The sequence below is a fragment of the Lissotriton vulgaris genome, chromosome 1_1 (assembly GCF_964263255.1).
Source record: "Lissotriton vulgaris chromosome 1_1, aLisVul1.2, whole genome shotgun sequence".
NCBI lineage: Eukaryota > Metazoa > Chordata > Amphibia > Caudata > Salamandridae > Lissotriton > Lissotriton vulgaris.
Genome location: NC_141685.1, coordinates 1059098995 through 1059119945, shown reverse-complemented (window position 1 = coordinate 1059119945; position 20951 = coordinate 1059098995). Strand labels below are relative to the sequence as shown.

Below are 20951 nucleotides of genomic sequence, written 5' to 3'. Positions count from 1 at the left end.
GTGGACCCGAAGACGGCTCCGAAAAGGCGTCAAGACGACGGCGCGCATAGCCATGGGGCGTCGGCACCGAAAAAGAAGCCTACAGGAGATCAGGCTCTCGGAGAAGAGGGGTCGCTCGGGCCGGTTCAGCCCTCGCCAGCCTTTTCAAAGAAGGTGGGGGAATCCCTCCAGCGGATCCGACAGTCCACTGTGGTTCCCGATCAGGACACTGTAGTGCCTCAACCCACACCTAAGACTGCTAAACAGCAAACGCCCATTCGCTTTACCCTTCCACCCAAGTCGGCGCCGAAGGCCTTCGCGCCTAAACAGGGCAGACACTCAAAGGAGGTATTGACGCCGAAAGCTGCCTTGGTGGTGTCGAAGCTTCGGCTCCAGCCGCTTGCGGCGGAAGAACGTCGTGAAGTACTCATCAACGCGAACACTGGGAAACTGTCGCTCCTCAAACGTAAGATTACGTCGGAGCCGGCGTTGGAACCTTTTAAGATCCCACTCGAGAACAAGAAGTACTCTGAGGACTCTCCGGTTCTGGTGGAGCCCGTGTCCCCACAGGCCTTGGAACACTCGCCGACGCACTCCCCCGTGGCTGATGCGGACGAGGAAGATGCCGAGTACGACTACCCTGCGTACTCGGATCCGGAGGAGGAGCATGTGCCTTGGGCCGCAGGAGGTGAGACAGATGACCCGCAGTCGGGTCAGGACACTCAACTTTTCGCCGCCAAGACGTCCCCGACGGAGGACTCGGCGGCCTTCAATGCCTTAATAGAGAGAGCTGCGGCGAACCATGACGTCGAGCTGCACTCGGACCCCGTGGATGCGGACTTCTTATTCGACACCTTCTCGGTAGCCGAAAAGCAAGTCAAAACGCTACAGATGCTTAAAGGGGTGCTGAAACATGCGCCGGAGGTTTTCAAAGAGCCCACCCGGGCACGGGTGGTCAACCCTCGCATCGACAGGAAATATAAAGCGGCGCCCACGGATCCCACTTATATCAAGGGACACTTGCCATTGGACTCCTTGGTTGTTTCCAACGCTCGGAAAAGGGCGAATTCGCAGACTACTGGTGACGCTCCTCCCCCAGACAAAGAGTCGAAGATCTTTGAGGCCTCGGGCAAACGCATTGCTGCGCAGGCAGCAAACATCTGGAGAATATCTAACACCCAAGCCCTGCTTGCACGTTATGATAGGGCACATTATGACACATTAGAGGCCATTCTGCAACACTTGCCTGACCAATACAAGGAGGCGGGAGAGATGCTCATTCAGGAGGGTAAACTCATTACAAATGCATCCATCAAATGTGCCCTGGATGTGGCAGACACAGCCTCAAGAGCTATCAATACCAGTGTGTTACTTAGACGCCATGCCTGGCTCAGAATTTCGGGGTTTAAACCCGACATCCAAACCACGTTATTGGCTCAAACAGTGAATCCTGACCATTTGTTTGGCCCTGAGGTGGATGCCTCCCTGGAAAAAATGAAAAAGGATACCGAAACTGCCAAGTCAATGGGGGCTTTACAAAGTCAGCAGTTTCGGGGTGGTTCCTTTCGCCGCTCAAATTCAAAAGGCACCACGAGGGGACAGGCATCCCAGTCCACACAATACTACAAGGGTAACACCCAACCCTCATATAACAACAAGGGTAGAGGGGGTTACAGAGGCAATAATGTCAAAGGCAGAGGACGTGGAAACAATGGCTCCAGGTCCACCACCACCAACAAACAGTGACGTCTTGTCACTGCCCCCCGACCACACAACACCGGTTGGGGGGAGACTCCAGCAGTTCCTGCCAGCGTGGAAGGCCATCACCACGGACAGGTGGGTGAGGTCCCTTATCCAGTACGGGTACTGTCTAGAGCTTACATCCATTCCACCGGACATACCACCAAAAAGCCGTCCTATGTCCGGCGAGCACTTGACCTTGTTGCAGCAAGAAGTTCTCGTTATGCTGCAAAAAGGGGCGATAGAGCTCGTTCCATTGCAAGAGCGGGGAACAGGGGTTTACTCCCTGTACTTTTTGATCCCCAAAAAGGACGGATCACTCAGACCGATCCTGGACCTCAGGCCCCTGAAATGATACATCCTCTCGGAGCACTTCCATATGCTCACGTTGCAGCAGGTGCTTCCCCTGCTTCAGCAGGGGGATTTTCTGGCTACGCTGGATCTGAAGGATGCTTATTTTCATATTCCCCTGCATCCTTCCCACAGGAAGTATCTCAGATTCACAATCTTAGACCAGCATTACCAGTTCAGGGTCCTGCCGTTCGGGGTCACCACAGCACCAAGGGTATTTACAAAATGCCTGGCGACTGTGGCGGCGCATCTACGTCGCCAGCACGTCCACGTCTTTCCATACCTGGACGACTGGCTCATTCAAGCAAAAACAGAGCAGCAGTGCGTCGACCACGTGTCACGCACCATTCATCTCCTGCACGATCTGGGATTCTCTCTGAACTACCCAAAGTCCCATCTCCAGCCCGCCCACGTGCGACAGTATCTGGGCGCGACAATCGACACTCTGGCAGCCACTGCGCAGCCGAATTCAGTGAGAATCGCCAGTATCCAGGCGCTGATCCAACGATTCAGACCCCAACACTCGCTTCCCGCGAAGGTGTTCATGCAGTTGATAGGCATGATGGCCTCCTGCATCTCCATTGTCCCGCACGCGAGACTACATATGCGCCCGCTTCAGGAGTGCCTAGCACGTCAGTGGACTCAGGCTCGTGGGCAACTGACAGACCTAGTGTTGGTGAGCGGTCGGGCATACAACTCTCTGCATTGGTGGAATCCACAAAACCTTTGCAAGGGCCGACCATTCCAAGAGCCTGTCCCACAGATTATCCTGACAACGGACGCCTCTCTCCAGGGATGGGGAGCGCATGTACTCCATTACACTGTGCAGGGACTATGGACACTACAGCAAAGGAAGATGCACATCAATGTGTTGGAACTGATGGCAATCTTCATGGCCTTAAAGGCGTTCAAAGTACATCTGTGCAACAAGGTCGTGTTGATCCGGACGGACAACATGACGGCCATGTACTACATTCAGAAGCAGGGAGGCACACACTCTCCGCAGCTGTCTCATCTGGCTCAGAGCATGTGGAAGTGGGCCATTCAGAGGAACATCTTCCTCATGGCGGAGCATCTCCCAGGCAAGGACAATCAAATGGCAGATCTGCTCAGCAGGCACAGCCATCAGATGCACGAGTGGGAGATACATCCATCAGTACTCCAACCGTACTTCCAAAGGTGGGGTCATCCAGAGATAGACCTGTTCGCCACAAAGGAGAACGCAAAATGCCAAAGCTTCGCCGCCAGGTTCCCACACCCCCAATCACAGGGCAATGCGATGTGGATGAACTGGTCAGGCAGATTTGCGTACGCTTTTCCCCCAGCACCTCTGATACCGCTGGTGGCACGCAAGCTCAGGCAGCACTCGATGACTCTCATCCTGGTTGCTCCGACGTGGGCTCGCCAACCATGGTACACCACGTTTCTGGAACACTCCGTGGTACCGCATCAAAGGCTTCATCTCACTCCCAGCCTTCTGACGCAGAGCCATGGCGACAATCAGCACCCAGATCCGCAACAGCTCAACCTGGCGATCTGGCTCCTGAAGTCCTAGAGTTTGGCTACCTTAATCTTCCTTCTGACTGCATGGACATCATTCGGGAGGCAAGGAAGCCCACTACTAGAGCTTGTTATGCGGCTAAATGGAAGAGGTTTGTCATCTACTGTGCTAACCACAACATTGACCCGCTAGACGCTTCCATTCAAAACATCATCTGTTACTTTTTTCACCTGTATAGATGTAATCTAGCGTACTCTTCCATCCGCATTCACCTGTCTGCTATGGCAGCATACCTTCAGAATAGGCAGCACCTGTCACTCTTTAAGGTCCCTGCTATCAAGGCCTTTCTGGAAGGACTCAAAAGGGTCATTCCACCAAGGACCCCACCAGCTCCGGAATGGAACCTCAATGTGGTTCTTACAAGGCTGATGGGTCCTCCCTTTGAGCCACTGCACTCCTGTGAGCTCCAGTTTCTAACTTGGAAGGTTGCGTTCTTAGTAGCTATTACATCGCTACGGAGGGTTAGCGAACTGCAGGCGCTCACCATCCAAGAACCTTTCTTCCAAGTACATGCTAACAGGGTGGTGCTCCGCACTAACCCTAAATTCTTACCCAAAGTGGTTTCACAATTCCACATAAACCAGACAATTGAATTGCCGGTGTTCTTCCAAAACCCAGAGACGCTGGCGGAGCGCATGCTCCATACCCTTGATGTGTAGACAGGACAAAGGATTTCCGCAAAACCAAACAGCTTTTTGTTGCTTTTGCCACGCACCACAAGGGAAACGCTATCTCCAAAGCGGGGATTGCTAGGTGGATAGTTAAGTGCATCCAGATCTGTTACGCTAAAGCTAAGCGCACTCTCACTATCCCACCAAGGGCCCACTCCACCAGGAAGTTGGGGGCCTCTATGGCTTTTCTAGGTAACATTCCCTTAGAAGATATCTGTAGAGCAGCCACATGGTCTACCACACACACTTTCACTAAGCACTACTGTGTAGACGTGCATTCCAGACAGCAGGCAGCTGTTGGTCAGGCTGTTCTAAAAACGCTTTTTCAGACTGCTGCAGCTGGCACGGGCGGCCGCAGATAATGGAGGGACTGCTATGTATTCTATGCACAGATATGAATTCAGCAGCCCACATGCCTCGAACTGCAAATGCTACTTACCAGTATGCATCTGTTCTTGGCATGTAGGGCTGCTGACATTCATATCGCCCACCCTCCTCCCCGGCGCCTGTAGCAGCTGCAGTATTTATTCATATATACACATATGCTCATAGCATGGTCATCACTCACATTCTTCACTCCATCTCTGCCAATGGCTAAAAACAATCTGGGGATGGAGGCGATGCCCATGCGCACTGTAGTCCAGGGGAGGAGCCACCTATCTCGTGATACTTCGAAGACTCTTCCAGGACAACAATGTGCAATCATCCGGACCCAACACTAGGTGGCGGACTATGCACAGATATGAATGTCAGCAGCCCTACATGCCAATGCATACTGGTAAGTAGCATTTGCACTCCTCACTAAGACATCTAAGTGAGCTTCAGGCACTAACCGTAGAAGAACCATGTTTCAGCTTCATAGAGATAGGGTGGTTCTTCGTACCAACCCAAAATGCCTTCCAGAGGTGGTGTCAGCTTTTCATATTAATCAATTGGTTAACCTCCCTGTTTTCTACCCTCAACCAGAATCTGTAGCAGAGGGAGCTCTCCATACATTAGATCTCTAAAGAGCATTAATGTAGTCTATTGACCGAACAAAGGATTTTAACACACATTTTTGTTGATTTTTGCTTCTGCCCCCCCCCCTTTTTACAGGGAAACTCCCCGGACACCTATGGCCATTGCAATTTCTATTTGTATCGCTGTACTTGCGCTTAATTACTCCATTCTCACCCTCTCATGGTAAAACAATCTAACAATGGAGATTATTCCCATGTGCATAATCACCGAGAGGGCTGTCCCCTTACCTCGTGACTTGGGAGACTTATTCGAAGAAAAACTACTTGCAAATATCCAGACCCAACACTAGATGGCAGGAGTATGCAAAGCATGTGAATCTACAGCTTGTCATGCCATGAACAGATATTAGCAAGGTAAATAACATAATCCTTTTTGTTTACCCTCTATTTGCGGTCTACTCTCTACCGCCTATTTTTCCTTTTGCCCCTTTTCTATATGCCCTTTCTTTTTCCCACCTTTTGGCCTTGCTTTGCTTCCAGTGCCTGTGTTCTTTTTAACTTTCCTTCTTTCATATCTTCCTCCTTTGTTGCCTTGTCTCCTTCTTTCTGACCACCATCTCTTGTTACCGGTTTGTCCTCATCCTTTTTTCCTCTTCATTCTCTTGTTCAGCTCTATGCTGTTCTATCTCCTTGCTAATAGCTTTTTTTATCACCAACCTCCTGTTTCCTCTATTTATGCTCATAGGTGCTGCTGAGGGTAAAAGAAAACGAGCTTCAGTATCTGAAGCAAGAAGTGCACTGCCTGCGAGACGAACTTCACAATCTGCAAAAGGTTAGTCAAAGAGTTTGCCGACAGCACCGCTACATGCACCGATGCTCATGTGTGGCAAACCCTGCTTTGGCCCTATAAAATGGGAATCTCTTGCCTTTGTTTCCACTCCCTCTGCGAATTAACCAATTGCTTGACGGTAATCTTAAATTGGTCTTCAGTCCAACTCTTCCTTGTTCTAGTCCATGTTCATTGGGCATCCGAAGGATCACTCTGGATATTGCCAACTTAGGTTGGACCACCTGAAATTCCTTTATTTTTGTACACTTTTTATACCTTTTCTTGAAAAAGAAATGAAGTCTCCTCCCTGTGTCCTGTAAATCTGAGTACCCTTCCAAAATTACTTGTCATACCTTGTATTACCTCAATGTGGTCCCTAAGAGCAGACACTGGAAGGGCTTCCAGATCTGGAATGAGATTGTTGGAGTCCCGAGTAATCGGGAGTAGATGATTGTCACTGGGTCGTTCATCTGTAATACCTCACCAGTCATTGGCTCTTTATAAATTATCCAAACAGTATCAAACACGCGGTCACCAACTCGAGGCGCCATCTCTTTAGTTAAGCACAAATATGCATCCCTCCCAGCAAGAGAGTGCTGAGCACACAACAGCCCTAAACTGCAGTCACAGTCCAACTTTCTGGCCGTAGTGATTTACAGAGTTATTGTGGAGGAGAAGGGCTGCTTTGAACTCTGTAGGTGATAGGGGGAGTGAGTGGTCTCTCTGAATTCATATTTATGAATACTTGATGCACTGTTAAACTATTGAAAAGAAGATGTTATATATTGTCATGTGGAACAGAACGCTAAATGCATTACATCTCTAAATGAAATATGTTCTCTCAGACACATGAATGTATGAAATGCATTGGGATACCTAAGTAGAAAAACACAAGGATTACGTCTGTAATTCATGGAAGCTGGGTGCAGCATACAGAATGCAAATTAAGAAATGGCAGTTCCTGTTATGTGGCACCACAGTATACTCTTACCACAACCTTAGCAATACCTGAATGGTGGAACTCCAGGGAAGCCATCCACACTTCCCTCCTGGCTACTGCCTGCCTCCAACCTGTATATTTCACACAGATACGCTGTAGGAGTTTGTCTGCTCCTGGTGGTTCATTGCATTACATTGTATTATAACATGTATATACAGTGTACTACCCCTTATGTGGGCCACTGAAGAGCGTACCTATATGTGTAGGCAAGCTACACCATGTAGGGTGTTTGATTGGAATGGTGGTGTCATTCTTTTGTGATCCTTTGTTGGAAGTATTTCCATGTCACGAATGAGGACCACTGAGATGCAGTTACTGTGTTATTGGATGCCGCGTAGTGAATGATGAGGGGTGATAGACAGAGGCACCTTTTTTTGGTTTTCAGTATGCTAGCGGCTTTGAAGCTCCGCCGGTCCCTTTATGGTACTTCTTATGATTATGGTGTGCTTAGTTGCTTACCACACTGGGTTGCCAAGTCTGAGATTTTGTGTTGATGTTTTCCTGAGGTGGCATAGTTGAAGGGGTAACAGAGTGGAGAGATCTACTGGAATGTGCATTTTTACTAGCATCCATTATCTGAGTGTCATTGTGAGATGTAAAGAGGTGGTCACTGTGCAAAGATATTTGGTGCTTGCAGTGGTGGATTAGATGAGTCTTCTGAATTGTCCAGCAGTATGTTTTGTGTGAATGTAAGTAGTATAAGTAACCATTGGACTGCCAGCCACGGAGTATTATGATCTTGGTATTAGTTTGAGCCATAGATTGTTATATATGAAATTCTTATCTTATCCTTTACGGAATTTGTTAAGCGCACGGTCACCCAGGGGTTTCATGGCGCTGAAGAAACAGATAATAGATGGTAAATAAAGAGACAGATGGAACAGTGCTCTAACCGTGCGCTTGTTTAAATAGCCAGGTCTTCAACGCTCTCCTGAACTCTGTCAGTTTAGTACAGTTCCGGATAGACAAGGGCAATAAGTTCCAGGTTTTTGGGGCGAGGCATGCGAAACAGGATCCACCAAGTCGTTTCTTTTTGAATGTCGGCACCGTGAGAAGGGACAGATGGGCAGAACGAAGGTCTCGGGTCGGTTCATATTTGTTTATGAGTTGATTGACGAACCTAGGGCTTTTTCCGTGAAGGGCCTTGAAAATTATGCAGCCTGTCTTAAAGGTAATCCGATGGGCTATGGGGAGCATATCTATAAAATGCCCTAGCGAACCATAATTTAGCCCTTTTTAGCTTACCTGTGTATTGAAAGCAGTTTGCTGGTTGGGTTTTCTACAGTCTGTGAGTTGTAAATTACTCTTGAGAGTTTGCCTGTCTTTTTGGGTTCTGTTGCCAGGATGAGAAGTAGTGCAGTTATCTGGGAAATAGCCATCTTTTCATATGTCTTCTGAAGTGTGTATGCTCCTGGGTGCTTCTAATGCTGGCTAGTAGCAAAAGGCAGCTTTCAGTTGAGTGGGAACTTGTCCTAATGTCCACCAAGTCCAAGCCACAGAACCCTTTTGGTTGGGGCACAGCCATAATCGACTTCTCCAGGTTTTTCATACAGATGTTATTGGCAAACACTCTACTTTCTGCTCCTTTTTATACCTACCTTGTTTAGTGCAGGGTGTCTCCAACCTTTTTTGTAATAAGAACTACTTAAGTTCACAGAAAATGTTCCCAAACTACTAACATCATTAGTGTTGTAACAGTGACCACATCTGACAAGATTACATTAGTGGTCCCCATTTACAAGATTACTAGCAGTGATCACTTTGGTTCATCAGGTAGGGTTGCCAGCAGTAATGTAAAAAAGTCTTTGTCAATTTGGAATACCTCTTCAAGGGTAATACAGAAGTCACAGCTGCAGCACCACTGCCCCCAAAGGTAATCATTTTAGTTGTATATCTGTGTTAAATATATTTTGGAATTGTTAAAAATGTTTCTCCAAACATCAGCTTAGGAGTTCAGAAAATGAGCACATTTGTCATAAATGGCATATCAACCAAGCAAAAGCTTCTAATTTAGTAAAGGGGACTTCACACAAGAGAACTACTTAAAGGTAGCTGGAGAACTAACAGTAGATCATGAGCTACGCGGAGAAGCCTGGTTCAGTGCAACCAGATCCAAACTGATCTGCACAACCGCAAGGGGGAAGGATGCAATTTACTCTGGCAGTACGTGAGACACCTAACTGACCTAATCATCCTCTGATCAGAGCTAGAAAAACAGTGTGACATTTTGGGAGGGTCTTCATGGCCCACAAGAGGCTGGATTTCAATAAAAAAAATAAGTGTATGTTCATATAAAGTCATGTTGGGGGCAAAACCTGTAAAGCCTATGTATGTTGGACTTCCATTAATGAGAAAGGATTAAGTGCAGCTTTGCTTTTGGCAGTGAAGACAGTAGTTTGTGCTTTAACTCGTCGCAGGACTCCAGTGACTTTGATAGTGACTCCTAGTGGTCATTGTTGCACATTTTGACGCACCATGAAGTATACAGATTGTGCGTCCGTTTCCATCCTCTTTTGTTCTAAAACAATGGCAAAGAAGCTTGATTTACGTCCTAGACCAAAGGCTCCAAATGTAATTTATATACGGTATAGCATTGTTCCCAGCAAAGGGAAATGGTAATTAATGTGTGTGCAGGAGCTTGCTTCTTCATCCCATCAGCTCTATAGAAATGGTATGATTAGTGATGTGCACACCACTGCCATGAGTAGTGATCCAATAGGTGATTTGGCGGGTAGAAAACCTATTGCGCGTTCATTACTACTAGCCACAAAACAAAATTTAAATGACATTGAACAAAGTATATTTTGTTTTTTAATTTAGTTTTTGAAATTTATTTTGCAAATTTTTATTTTGCGATTAATGCTTACATCATAGATTACTACAAACAGTCAGGCTGCAAATGTACAGTGCCGTGTTGAAGCAAATATCAGTGTCTGCAGGCTCAGTGGACAAATGCATCCACTCCAGGGATTTTTGTCTGTCCTTTGGGCCACATGGTTGAATCCCAGCCTTTCTTCTGCGGTTGATTGCAACTAGTAGCATTGTGTTGAGTAACAATAAACCTCTTATTTCAGTGCCCAGATACATTTCAGGTTGAATACGGGCTTTGCAAATAAATATGTTGTATGGCATACCCTTTAAATCTACAGATCATAAGAGATACATGGTTTGTCTTAGAAAAAACTTTAATTGAGCATAACCACGCCAGAGAGAGCCTTGCAAAGTTATGAGACCAGAACAGGAAGAAATTCCCTACCAAATCTCACAACAAGTTGAGTAGTAGAATAGATGTGGGCAGAAGTGTTTGGTCATAAAAATTTAAATCTGAGTCTCTTCAGCGCCAGACTTCTTAGCAATCGAGTGCTCTATAAAACCCTCACTTACTTTGGCCTGGACTGATGAATTCAGTCCCTGTTAACATAGTTAGCAATATTAGACCAGATGTGCCTTGGACCACCACTGTTCTCTTCTCTGTAGTTGGAATAAATCTCATCCTAGACTACAATGGAACCTGAAAGGGTTAATTGGGAGTACTTCCACTTATTGCCTTATGAAGCAGAGGGTGGTCAGTTTCTTAGTCCAGGTTTAAAATTAAAATGTAATTTTACTCATCTAAAGCAGTTTGGATTCCAGCTTCAAAAGCATGGAGTAAAATTCTCTCACTTTAAAAGAATAACTAAAAACGTGTTTGTGGACCATAGCCACTCTTGTTTCACAGGCCCAAGAGTTTGGAGGTATTTGGATGTGTGGATTTGTGGTTAATTGCATGGTAATTGCCTAAAGTGTTCTGTTGCTTTCACATCTTAGGACAAACGCACGGCTTCTGAGAAGTACAATGATATCTATGTGGAGCTGAACAACATAAAGAGCCGCTCGGAGCGGGAGATCGAGCAGCTAAAGGAGCACCTGCGACTTGCCATGGTTGCACTACAGGAAGAGGCAGCGATCAGCAACAGCATTGGAGACTAAAGGGTGAGAGGAGAGCAAGTGGCAGTATTGCAAGCTACTTTGTAGGCATTGACATATTATGTGTGTGGAGGGGTGATAGGACAAGGGAGTTTGAATGCAGAGCATGGAGGGCAGTATGAGTTATTTGATGTGCTACATACTGGATGAGGGTGGAGGAGACTCACACCTACAGTTATCCTGTTTCCTGCCTGTAAAACCTGCCAATATTAGGGGTAGCTGGGGTTGGATGGTGATTTAAAATATTTGACTGGTCTCTAGGCTGGTATCTGTGCTTTAGTTGCATGCGTGCAAGCCGAATTAGGCCTACCTATAGTGGACTTGAATGGCAACAAACCACTCTTGAGATGCAGAATATCCTTAGACAAGTTAGACTAGCGTATGAAGGTGCTATTATCATACTGCAAAAAAGCAGTGTAGTGATTTAGTGTCAAAGGCAAAGATACACTCAATGAGTGATTGGAGAGGTAGGAGGGATCGTGGAGCAGAAGCAGACGGTTATTGCATTGTCATGTTCTTTAAAGCGTCTTCAACTGTTCCTAATGTGCACTGCGTCGGGCTTTCCTAATAAATACAATGATGTTGTTCCAGACCCTGAAGCATAGATGTGAGGGAGGGGGTGGGGTGAGAATCACCTTATTCTGTTTTGTTTAGGGAGGGCAGGGGTTGACTTCACTTTACTGGTGGGATATTTATGGGTGTGCTTGGAGCCATAGGTGAAGGTGAGCTTGTCACCCAGATATGGGGGGGGGGGGGGGGGGTTGCTAGTGGTAATGATTTTGTAAGTGATGCAGAGAACTTTGAAACTGATGTAGTCTGGCCAGGGCAACCAGTAGTGTTCTTTCAGTGTTGTGATGGGAATTTGATATGTTTATAATAAATAAATAAAAAATTATGAGACTTACTTCGGTGTGTAGGATGCCCTGTGGGTCGACAGTGAGGAGACTGATAGGCCATAGAGAAGGGCTTTGCCGCCAATCTAATGCAGGAGAGGGGCTTGACCAGCAGTTCTAAAGTTACTTTCTTGGAGGAGAGGTTTCATTTTGCGTAGTAGAAAGAGCTGAAACAAGGGTGCATCTGTTTTTCTTGTTATCATTCCTGATGGCGGGTTCTGTTCCCAAGGTGAATCCCAGTGACCTGACATTGGGTAAAAGTTAGGGATTGATTCATTCCAGGTTGATGCCATTGAGGGAGGTTTTGACTAGTTTTTCTTGGCAGATTTCAGGAATTCTGTGTTTGTAGGGTGGGGGGGAAGAGGTGAGGATTTGAGCTTCTGGATGGAGGCAGACATCCATGTCTGGGTGAGTGCAGGCAGTGATTGAGGCACAGTGTGCCTGGACATGGGGACACTTTGAAATAGAATTATCAGTGAGTAGAACCCTAAGGGACTCCATGTAGAGGCGAAGATGAGAGAATACAAGATGAAACTCGGGGGTACTCTGCCGGTGATGGGTATCTTCTGGGCCTGGAGGTGCTTGTGTTGAACCACCTGGTGTTGGTTGGTTGGGTAGGAGAAGAACATGTAAAGGACATTGCCAATGAATCGCTTTCAAGACTTGATTATAAGGGTGAGGTGGCTGGCCTCTTCAGAGGTAGCTGAAAGTTCCAGCAAGATGGAGAGCGGGTGTGTCTTTATCTATGATTAAGAGGGCGTTTGCTCCAGTTTATAAAGTTGTTGTCTCCAGTATATAAAGCCGTTGTCTCAATGCTGCAGCGTGTTAGAAAGCCAGGTATCTGATAGTGACATCCAGCTGCAGATTCCTTGCCTTTGAATTCCCCAGGCGTCTTACTGAATCCAAAAGATTTTTCTTCGAGCAATACTCATGCGTGCCGGTAGGTGGCATTGGTTGGCTCCATGTGACGTAGTCGTCGCCGAAAGTGACATATATGCGTCACCTATATATGTGTCCGTCACCTATATAGGCACCACCTCGGCGCGCTGGTGTCAGTTTTCTTTCCACACCAGTAAAGCTCTGTTCCGCAAAGAGAGCGCCCTGTCACTTTTTGACAGGATTTTACTACCTTTTGTCGACCCCTTTTTGGTGTGTATGATGTCCTCTAGGAAGTCTTCTGGATTCAAACCGTGCAGCTCCTGTCATAACGCCATGTCGCGGCCAGACCCCCTATTTGGTCTGCCTATGGTGTCTGGAGCACGTCCACAACTCCAAGTCGTGCTATAACTGCTGGACCATGACACCGAAGGCTTTGAGGGAGCAGTCCCTGAAGCTGCTTGCCACTCCTGGTCAAGAAGAAGGTCCCCGCACCGCTTCAAGTCCCATGTACCCATTCGTACCACTCGAGATCGTCTGGGCACTCTGGTAAGAGGCACAAGAAGTCGAAGTGTGCTTCGACTTCTTCCCGTTCGCCGGCCGACGTGACGGAGGAAAATCGGTCTCATTCTCCGGAACCTGTGCCAACTTTGCGCCTCCCTGCTTTTCTGGGAGCTGGACTTACCCTCCTCCACTTAATGAGTTTTATGAAGCCATGTGCCTCATTTTTGAGCGGTCTGATGCCACCAGCGTGCCTTAGGATCCTGCGGGTTGGGGGGGCCCTATCTGTCTCTATCGCTGATGCCAACCCCCCCCATCTCTCCCCCCCCCGTGATCCAGAAATGGCTCAAGAGGTACCAGTCATACCACTGCAATCTTTCCTGATGCAGGTCCTGATGCCAGTGCTCATAGCACCCACTGGTGGTGCCAGACCCATTCTGATTCCAGATGACTCGGAACAGCGTCGATTGGTACAGTTTGCGGCGCCAACAGGACCAACAGGTCCTAGGTCGTTTCCCGAGCCTTATTTTGGAGGTCGAAGATTGATAGGGGTCACTGGACCCTTTAGAAGACCAGCCTTATGAGGAAATGGACTGGTATGACAATTTGGGTGAGGCCAGTAGTCTGGATGCCTCCACAGACACAGGCATGTTTTCTCCGCTATGGAGGAGAGTGCATCTTATGCAGTGGTGGTGCACAGGGCAGCTGATGACCTTGATCTTCTTTGTATTATCTCTCTGGGATATGACTGCTTCGTTGCCACTTGTTGCTATTATTGGTTCTGGTGGCTTAGTGGACTATGCGCCCACTGTAGGGGCCTGTGTTTGTTTATGGTCACTGGTTCATATCTCAGCTACTCAGCCATTCATCATTTGAAGGTCGATGACCTCAATCAAATAATTTGTAGAGCGCACTACATACCCGCAAGGGTTCCAAGGCGCTTAGGGAAGGGGGGGAGGGAGGGGCTCCTGTTGCTACTGGTTGAACAGCCAGGTCTTGAGTTGTCTCCTTAAGGTTAAAAGGTCTTCCGTTTGTCGTAGGATAAGGCGGAGGGTGTTCCAGGTCTTGGCGGCACTGTGGGAGAAGGATCAGCCTCCGGCCGTGGTTCTACTGATGCGTGGGACGGTAGCCAGGGAGAGGTCTGCGGAGTTTCCTGTTGGGTACGTAGAAGGAGAGTCGACTGTTGAGGTAATCTGGGCCGGTCTTGTGGAGTGCCTTGTGTGCGTGGATCAGGAGCTTGAAGGAGATTCTTTTGTTGACAGGGAGCCAGTGCAGGTTCCTCGGGTGGGGGGGTGATGTGGTCGCAGCGCGGGACGTCGAGGATCAGGCATGCAGAGGCATTCTGGATTCTTTGCAGTCTGTTGATGAGCTTGGTCAGGGGCCGGCATAGAGGGCGTTTCCGTAGTAGTCTGCTGCCGACTAGGGCCTGGGTGACTGTTTTCTTTGTCTGTCGGGATCCATCTGTAGATCTTGCGGAGCATACAGAGGGTGTTTTAAATAGGCGGAGGAGACTGCGCTGACTTGTTTGGTCATGTTGAGTTTCAAGCCGAGGATGACTCCCAGGTTGCGTGCGTGGTTGGTGGGTGCGGGGGTGTCCCTAGAGATGTCGACCACCAGGAGTTGGCCTATGCTGAGGGGTTGGGCCCGAGGATGAGGATCTCCGTCTTGTCTGTGTTCAGCTTAAGGCGGCTATCCTCCATCCATTCGGCGACGGCCTCCATTCCCTGGTGGAGGTTGGATTTGGCGGTGAGGGAGAGGATCAGTTGCGTGTCGTCTGCGTAGGAGATTATGTTGAGGTTGTGATGCGTGCGAGGGGCGCCATGTAGACATTGAACAGTGTCGGGCTGAGGGAGAATCCCTGCGGGACGCCGCAGATTATCTCGGAGGCTTCGGTTCGGATTGGGGGGAGGCAGACTTTCCGGGTTCTGCCGGAGAGGAAGAGAAGGTCCAGTCGAGGGCCTTGTCTCGGATCCCTGTGTCGTGGAGACATGTGCGTAGGGTGCGGTGGCAGACTATGTGGAAGGCGGCGGAGAGGTCCAGAAGGATGAGGGCCGCCATCTCGCCGTTGTCCAGTAGGATCCTGATGTTTGTGGCGGCAATGAGGGCGGTCTCTGTGCTGTGGTTGGTGCGGAATCCTGACTGGGAGGGGTCCAGGATGCTGTTGTCTTCGAGGTAGCGGGTGAGCTGGATGTTGACTATCATCTCGATGACCTTATCTGGGAACGGAAGCAGGGAGATGGGCCGGAGGTTTTTGAGTTCGCTCTGGTCCACCTTAAGTTTCTTTAGTATGGCGTTGATCTCAGCGTATTTCCAGCTCTCAGGGAAGGTCGCAGTCTTGAAGGAGAGGTTGATGATGTTGCGCAGGTGGGATGCGATGGAGCTGCCGGCTTTGTTGAAGATGTGGTGTTGAAAAGGGTCAGACGGCGAGCCAGGGTGGATTGTGCCCATGGCCTTGATTGTGTCCTTGATGCTCACGTTGGCCCAGGTTGTCAGGTGGTCGTGGTCGGTGGGGTGGGGTGTGGTGGGTCTGGCGTGTTGGGGCCTGTTAGGGTAGTCTGGGGGTTGAAGCTGTAGTGGATGTCTGCAATCTTGCGTGCGGTGGAAAAAGGTGGCGAGGGAGTCGCACAGGGCTTGCGACGGCGGGATGTCATTGGTGTTGGAGTTGGAGAGTTCCTTCACGATGTTGAAGAGCTCCTTGCTTTTGTGTGCGTTGTTGTCGAGGCGGTCTTTGAAGGAGGTTCTCTTGGTGGTCCTGATGTGGTGGTGGTTGCGGATGGCGTCTTTGTGGGCTGCTCGGCTACTCAGTGAATTCTCGCTGTGCCATATGTTCCCCAACTTCCGGCAGGTGCGTTTTGCTGCTAGGAGTTCCGGGGTGAACCAGTTGGCTTTCTTGCTGGTGTCTTTGAGGGTTTGTTTTTTCAGCGGGGCTAAAGTGTTGTCGCAGTCGTCCATCCATCGTCTGAGGGTGCCCGCACCATCGTCTGGGTTGGAGGGGTTGGTCGGTGGGTTGAGTGCGAGGTTGGTCTGTAATTGTGATTCAGTGATTTTGCCCCAGCAGCGACTGGGGATCTGTAGGGTGCAGTGATATTCGACGGGTTTCCGAAAGGAAGTAGATGCAGTGGTGGTCGGTCTAGGTGGGCTCGGAGACGTGGCTGAAGGAGACGTGGGGGCATGAGGAGAAGATGGCGTCGAGGGTGTGTCTGGCGATGTGGGTCGGCGTCGTGCCGAGCTGTTCCAGTCCGAGGTTGTCTATCAGGGTGGAGGAGTTGCTGTCGTTGTTGTTCTCCAGATGGAAGTTCAGGTCTCCGAGGAGGATGTAGTTGGTGGAGGTCAGTGCGTGCGTTCTGCTGAAGTCGGCGATGGTGTCGAGAATTGTGGTCAGGGGCCGGGTGGTCTGTATAAGAGTGTGCCTCTTAGGGTGGTCTTGGGGTCTGTGTGGATCTAGAAGTGCATGTGTTCGGCGGTGCTGAGAGTGTCGTCGGTGATTGTTGAGACCCTGGTGGTCTTCTTGTGGACAATGGCGATTCTTCCTCCGACTCCGTTGGTGCGGTCTCTGCGGGCGATCTTGTATCCGTCGGGAATGGCTATGGCGATGTCTGGAGAGGAGGCTTTGTTCATCCAGGTCTCAGTCAGGAAGGCGGCGTCTGGTGATGCAGTGTCGAGTTGGTCCCAGAGCTCAACGGCGTGTTTGCGTGCGGAGCGGGTGTTGATCAGGATGCATCGTAGCTGGTTGTGTTCTTTCGTGGCCGGAGTCTCTGCTTCTTTGATGCAGGAGAAGTAGCAGTTCTCTGGCAGGCGAAGGGACTGTGGGTGCGCTTAGGGGTGGCCCTGCAGCAGGTGGGGGTCCGTCCTGGGTTGAGAGCGATGAGGGTGCTAGCGTCGTATCAGAAGCGGTCTTCATGGCTGGTGCGGGGGCCAGGGGTTCTGGCACTGGGCGCGGTCCAGGCGCGGACGGGCGCAGATGGGCTTGCCATTTTAAGGGGAAGTGGGAGGGAGGAGCCGCTGGGAGGCGGGAGACTGGTGGCAGGGGGCAGCGAATGGGCGGGCCTCAGGGGCAGCAGCGTTGGGAACTGCGGAGAAAAAGGGCACAGAGGGTCAAGGAAACAGCAAAATGGTCACAGAGGGTCACAGGGCACAGAAGACACTCGGAGCGCTGGTGGAGCTGCAGTGGGGGGGAGCGATCTACCTGGCAAGGTCAAGTGTTGCTCTCCTCACCGTGCAGCAGCCGCCGTTTTAAGGGGAGGTGGAAAAGGGAGGAGCAGGTGGGAGGCGGGTGGCAGGGGGCAGCGAATGGGCACGGGGCGGAGCCGCAGGGGCAGCAGCGGCGGGAACAAGGGCACAGAGGGTCAGGGAAACAGCAAAACGTTCAGAGGATAACAGGGCACAGAAGACACTCTGAGCACTGATGGAGCTGCAGCGGGAGGAGCGACCTACCTGGCAAGGTCAAGGGTCGCTCTCCTCACCGTGCAGCGGCTGCCGTTTTTTAAAGGGAATTGGAATGGAGGAGGAGGCGGGGGGCAGCGAATGGCGTGGGGGGCGGGCCGCAGGGGCAGCAGCGACGGGAACTGCAGGAAAAAAGGCACAGAGGGTCAGGGAAACAGCAAAATGGTCACAGAGGATCACAGGGCACAGAAGATACTCGGAGCGCTGGTGGAGCTGCAGCGGGGAGAGCGACCTACCTGGCAAGGCCAAGGGTCGCTCGATAACATGAGTACCAGTGAGTTGGGTAACATTAAACATCTGTTGTTTAGCTCCAAGATACCCTTGCACTGAATGTGCACTTTACAAATACACGTTAATCATGTTGTCTGTGACTTTTAAATATTTTTTATAGAGCTTTTGTTATCCTTCCTCATGGTTGATGGACATCTCTTGCTGTTACAGTGCAGGTCTGGGTGATAGAACTATATGGCACCAAGGTTTTCCTCTGTGGCATCACCTGCTGTCCTGTGTCACACAAGTATCAAACATGCTTTTCGAGTTTGGATATGTGCGACAATAGCTTTATATTACTGAGTTATTTGCCAAATTGTCCTACTCATGTGTGAAGTTCTTCCCATGTATTCTATATCTTTGAGTGTCTTGTAGCGGTCCCTTCCGCAGTGCTTATGCGGTGAGCATGCATCGGTTTGGATCACCTTAAGGATGCGAGTAGTTTTCTATTCCTTTTGTTGGTTGGCGTCTACCGCCCTTGTCATGCTAACATGGGTCATTTTATTCCCATGCTTTTTTCATGTCTTGTGACTTTACTTATGTGTTTCTACCACAGGTTTTTTGAAATTACAATATTATGGAGGTCCAGTCTTTTCCTTTGGTTCTAAACCTTTTTTGTTCTAGTTAGAGATTTCAGTGGTCTCAGTTCGCAGACCGTCCTCTGGGGATGGTGTCTTGGTATTTGATTCTAAAGTAAGGAATCTGCTGCAATATGTTTCCATCACATGAACAAGTTATTTTAGTAACGCGTCCTCTTTGGTCTCTAATTTAGTTATGAGACTTCACATACTGACCTAAGAACTCTGTGTTTATTTGAGACTGAGTCCTTTTCATCTTTGCTGTTTTCTCTGTGATACCCACCTACTGAATTATACTTCAGTGCTTTTTTGACACACAGGTGTCTTTCATTTTTTGACAGTTTCAATGGGCAGTTACTATATGTGGCTCCACGTATTGAGCGCGGAAGATACTGACGTCAGCGAGGGCAGTTATATGGACTCAGTCAATGTTGCAGTGTGCAACGACGTTGATATGAAGTCGTGCGGCGCCCTTTTTTGACGTGCGGAAGTGCTGTAGAAAAAGTTTCTGCATCCAGTCTTGCACTGGAGAGGAGATTCTAAAGTAAGGAATTTGCGGCTAGATCCTGCCACTACCAGATAAGGTGTTACCTAAGGTAAGTAACTTGTTTGTTAAAGGTGCTTCCATTTGGGATAAAATCTTTTTGAGTGGCTCTTCAATTGAGAAGCCAGAAGGGGATACCTTTGTACTTCAACGTAGACGACTGGTTGGCAAAGGGAAACTCTCTAATAATCTTAGGAAGGCAACCACACTGTTTGGGATTTTTTGCAAACGTTTGACGTCAGAGGGATGGCATTACATGCCTACAGGTCAATGCCCAAACAATGAAAGAAATTGAGAAAATAAGGATGTGTTCGAGGCATGTGGGCTGCTGAATTCATATCTGTGCATAGATCGCCGCCTAGTGTTGGGTCCGGATGATTGCACTTTGTTGTCCTGGAAGAGTCTTCGAAGCATCACGAGATAGGTGACTCCTCCCCTGGACTACAGTGCGCATGGGCATCTTCTCCATCCTCAGATTGTTTTTTTCCGCCATTGGGTTCGGATGTTATTCCTACACTCCAACTTCGGAATCGAAACAAAACTTTTATAAAGGCCAAAAGGCCTTCGACGGTATTGTTCTCGCTCGGTACCTCTTGATTCGATAAAGCTTTCCATCTCGAATCGGTCGTCGACGCGGGCCGTTGGGCCTTTTCGACTCCACGTGGGCCTGCTGTCGATAAAAAGGAGCCTGCTCAAAAGATGCCCACAATGCCACTCCAAGTTCCCGCATACTGACAAGCATTCAGTATGCAACAAGTGCCTTTCTCCAGACCATAAGGAAGAAACCTGCCCAGCCTGCACCCAGTTTCGGTTGAAGTAAACCATACGGAATCGACAGGCCGCTAGGCAAGAGATGCAGCGACAGGCACCGGAACCGGACAACATCTTCGATGATGACCAAGAACTTCCAGAAGCTCCAGATTCGGACCTAGAGATCGTCACCGTCGAGGACTACACGGACTCCGATGACGAGATCCCACCGGGGCAAATCGTGAGTACACTGCCCCCGACACCAATTTCCCCGTTACTGAAGGCTCCGGTCGAGGCTTCGCCAAAAGGCCTTAGCCAAGATCGAAAGAAACATTCGCCAGCTCCGCTATCCGGCTCGGCACCGAAACGTAAGCCTTCAGAGACCCCAGGGCCAAGCACTGCAATCCCAAAGAAGGTTCCAGAGCCTAAAAAGGTTGTCGACCCAAATAAAACAGTCGACCCGAAAAAGGCCGTGCAGCCTAAAGGCGTCGACCCGAAGAAAACAGTCGAACCGAAAAAGGCCGTCGAGCCGAAGGGCGCCGACCCCAAATAGGCCGTCAGGCCCAAAAAGGACGCCAAGCCGAAGGGAGCCGACACAAAAAAAGACGTCGACCCGAAAAAGCCGGCTGTGCCAAAAGTCGCCGAACCAAAGAAGGTCACCGACGGAAAGGGTGCCGTATCGAAGCCTACAACCCAGCCAGGAAGGCTATCGACCCGAAGACAAGTGCTCCGAAAACACCAGTCGATCCTAAAAAGACCATCGACTCGGCAAAGGACCGTCAACCAAAAAAGCCTGACGAGCACAAGAAACTTGTCGAACCGATAGACCCGGTCGACCCAAAAACACACGCCGACCCGAAAAAAAGCACTAAGGCACCAAAAGTCGTCGAAGCAGAAGGTGTTATCGACCCAAAAAAGTCACAACCAAGAACAGTGGAAGAAGAACTCTTCCATCCTGATCCAGAAGACGACCAGGCTAAACTATACATTAATCCAAAGACTGGTAAAGTCATTATCCTACACAGGAAGAAGAGGCCACT

The 20951-nt window shown here is 49.2% G+C and overlaps 1 protein-coding gene across 2 annotated transcripts in view; it reads left to right on the top strand.

Annotated features, from left to right (window-relative positions):
- The window catches only part of TRIOBP (TRIO and F-actin binding protein), a 525566-nt gene that overhangs the window by 462345 nt on the left and 42270 nt on the right, over window positions 1–20951 (top strand). For both annotated transcript variants that reach the window (XM_086962950.1, XM_086962956.1), the window contains 2 exons: window positions 6007–6093; window positions 10898–11062. In XM_086962950.1, coding sequence (XP_086819076.1) covers window positions 6007–6093; window positions 10898–11059 — 249 coding nt within the window. In that variant the 3' untranslated portion in view covers window positions 11060–11062. The remainder of the gene's footprint in view (window positions 1–6006; window positions 6094–10897; window positions 11063–20951) is intronic.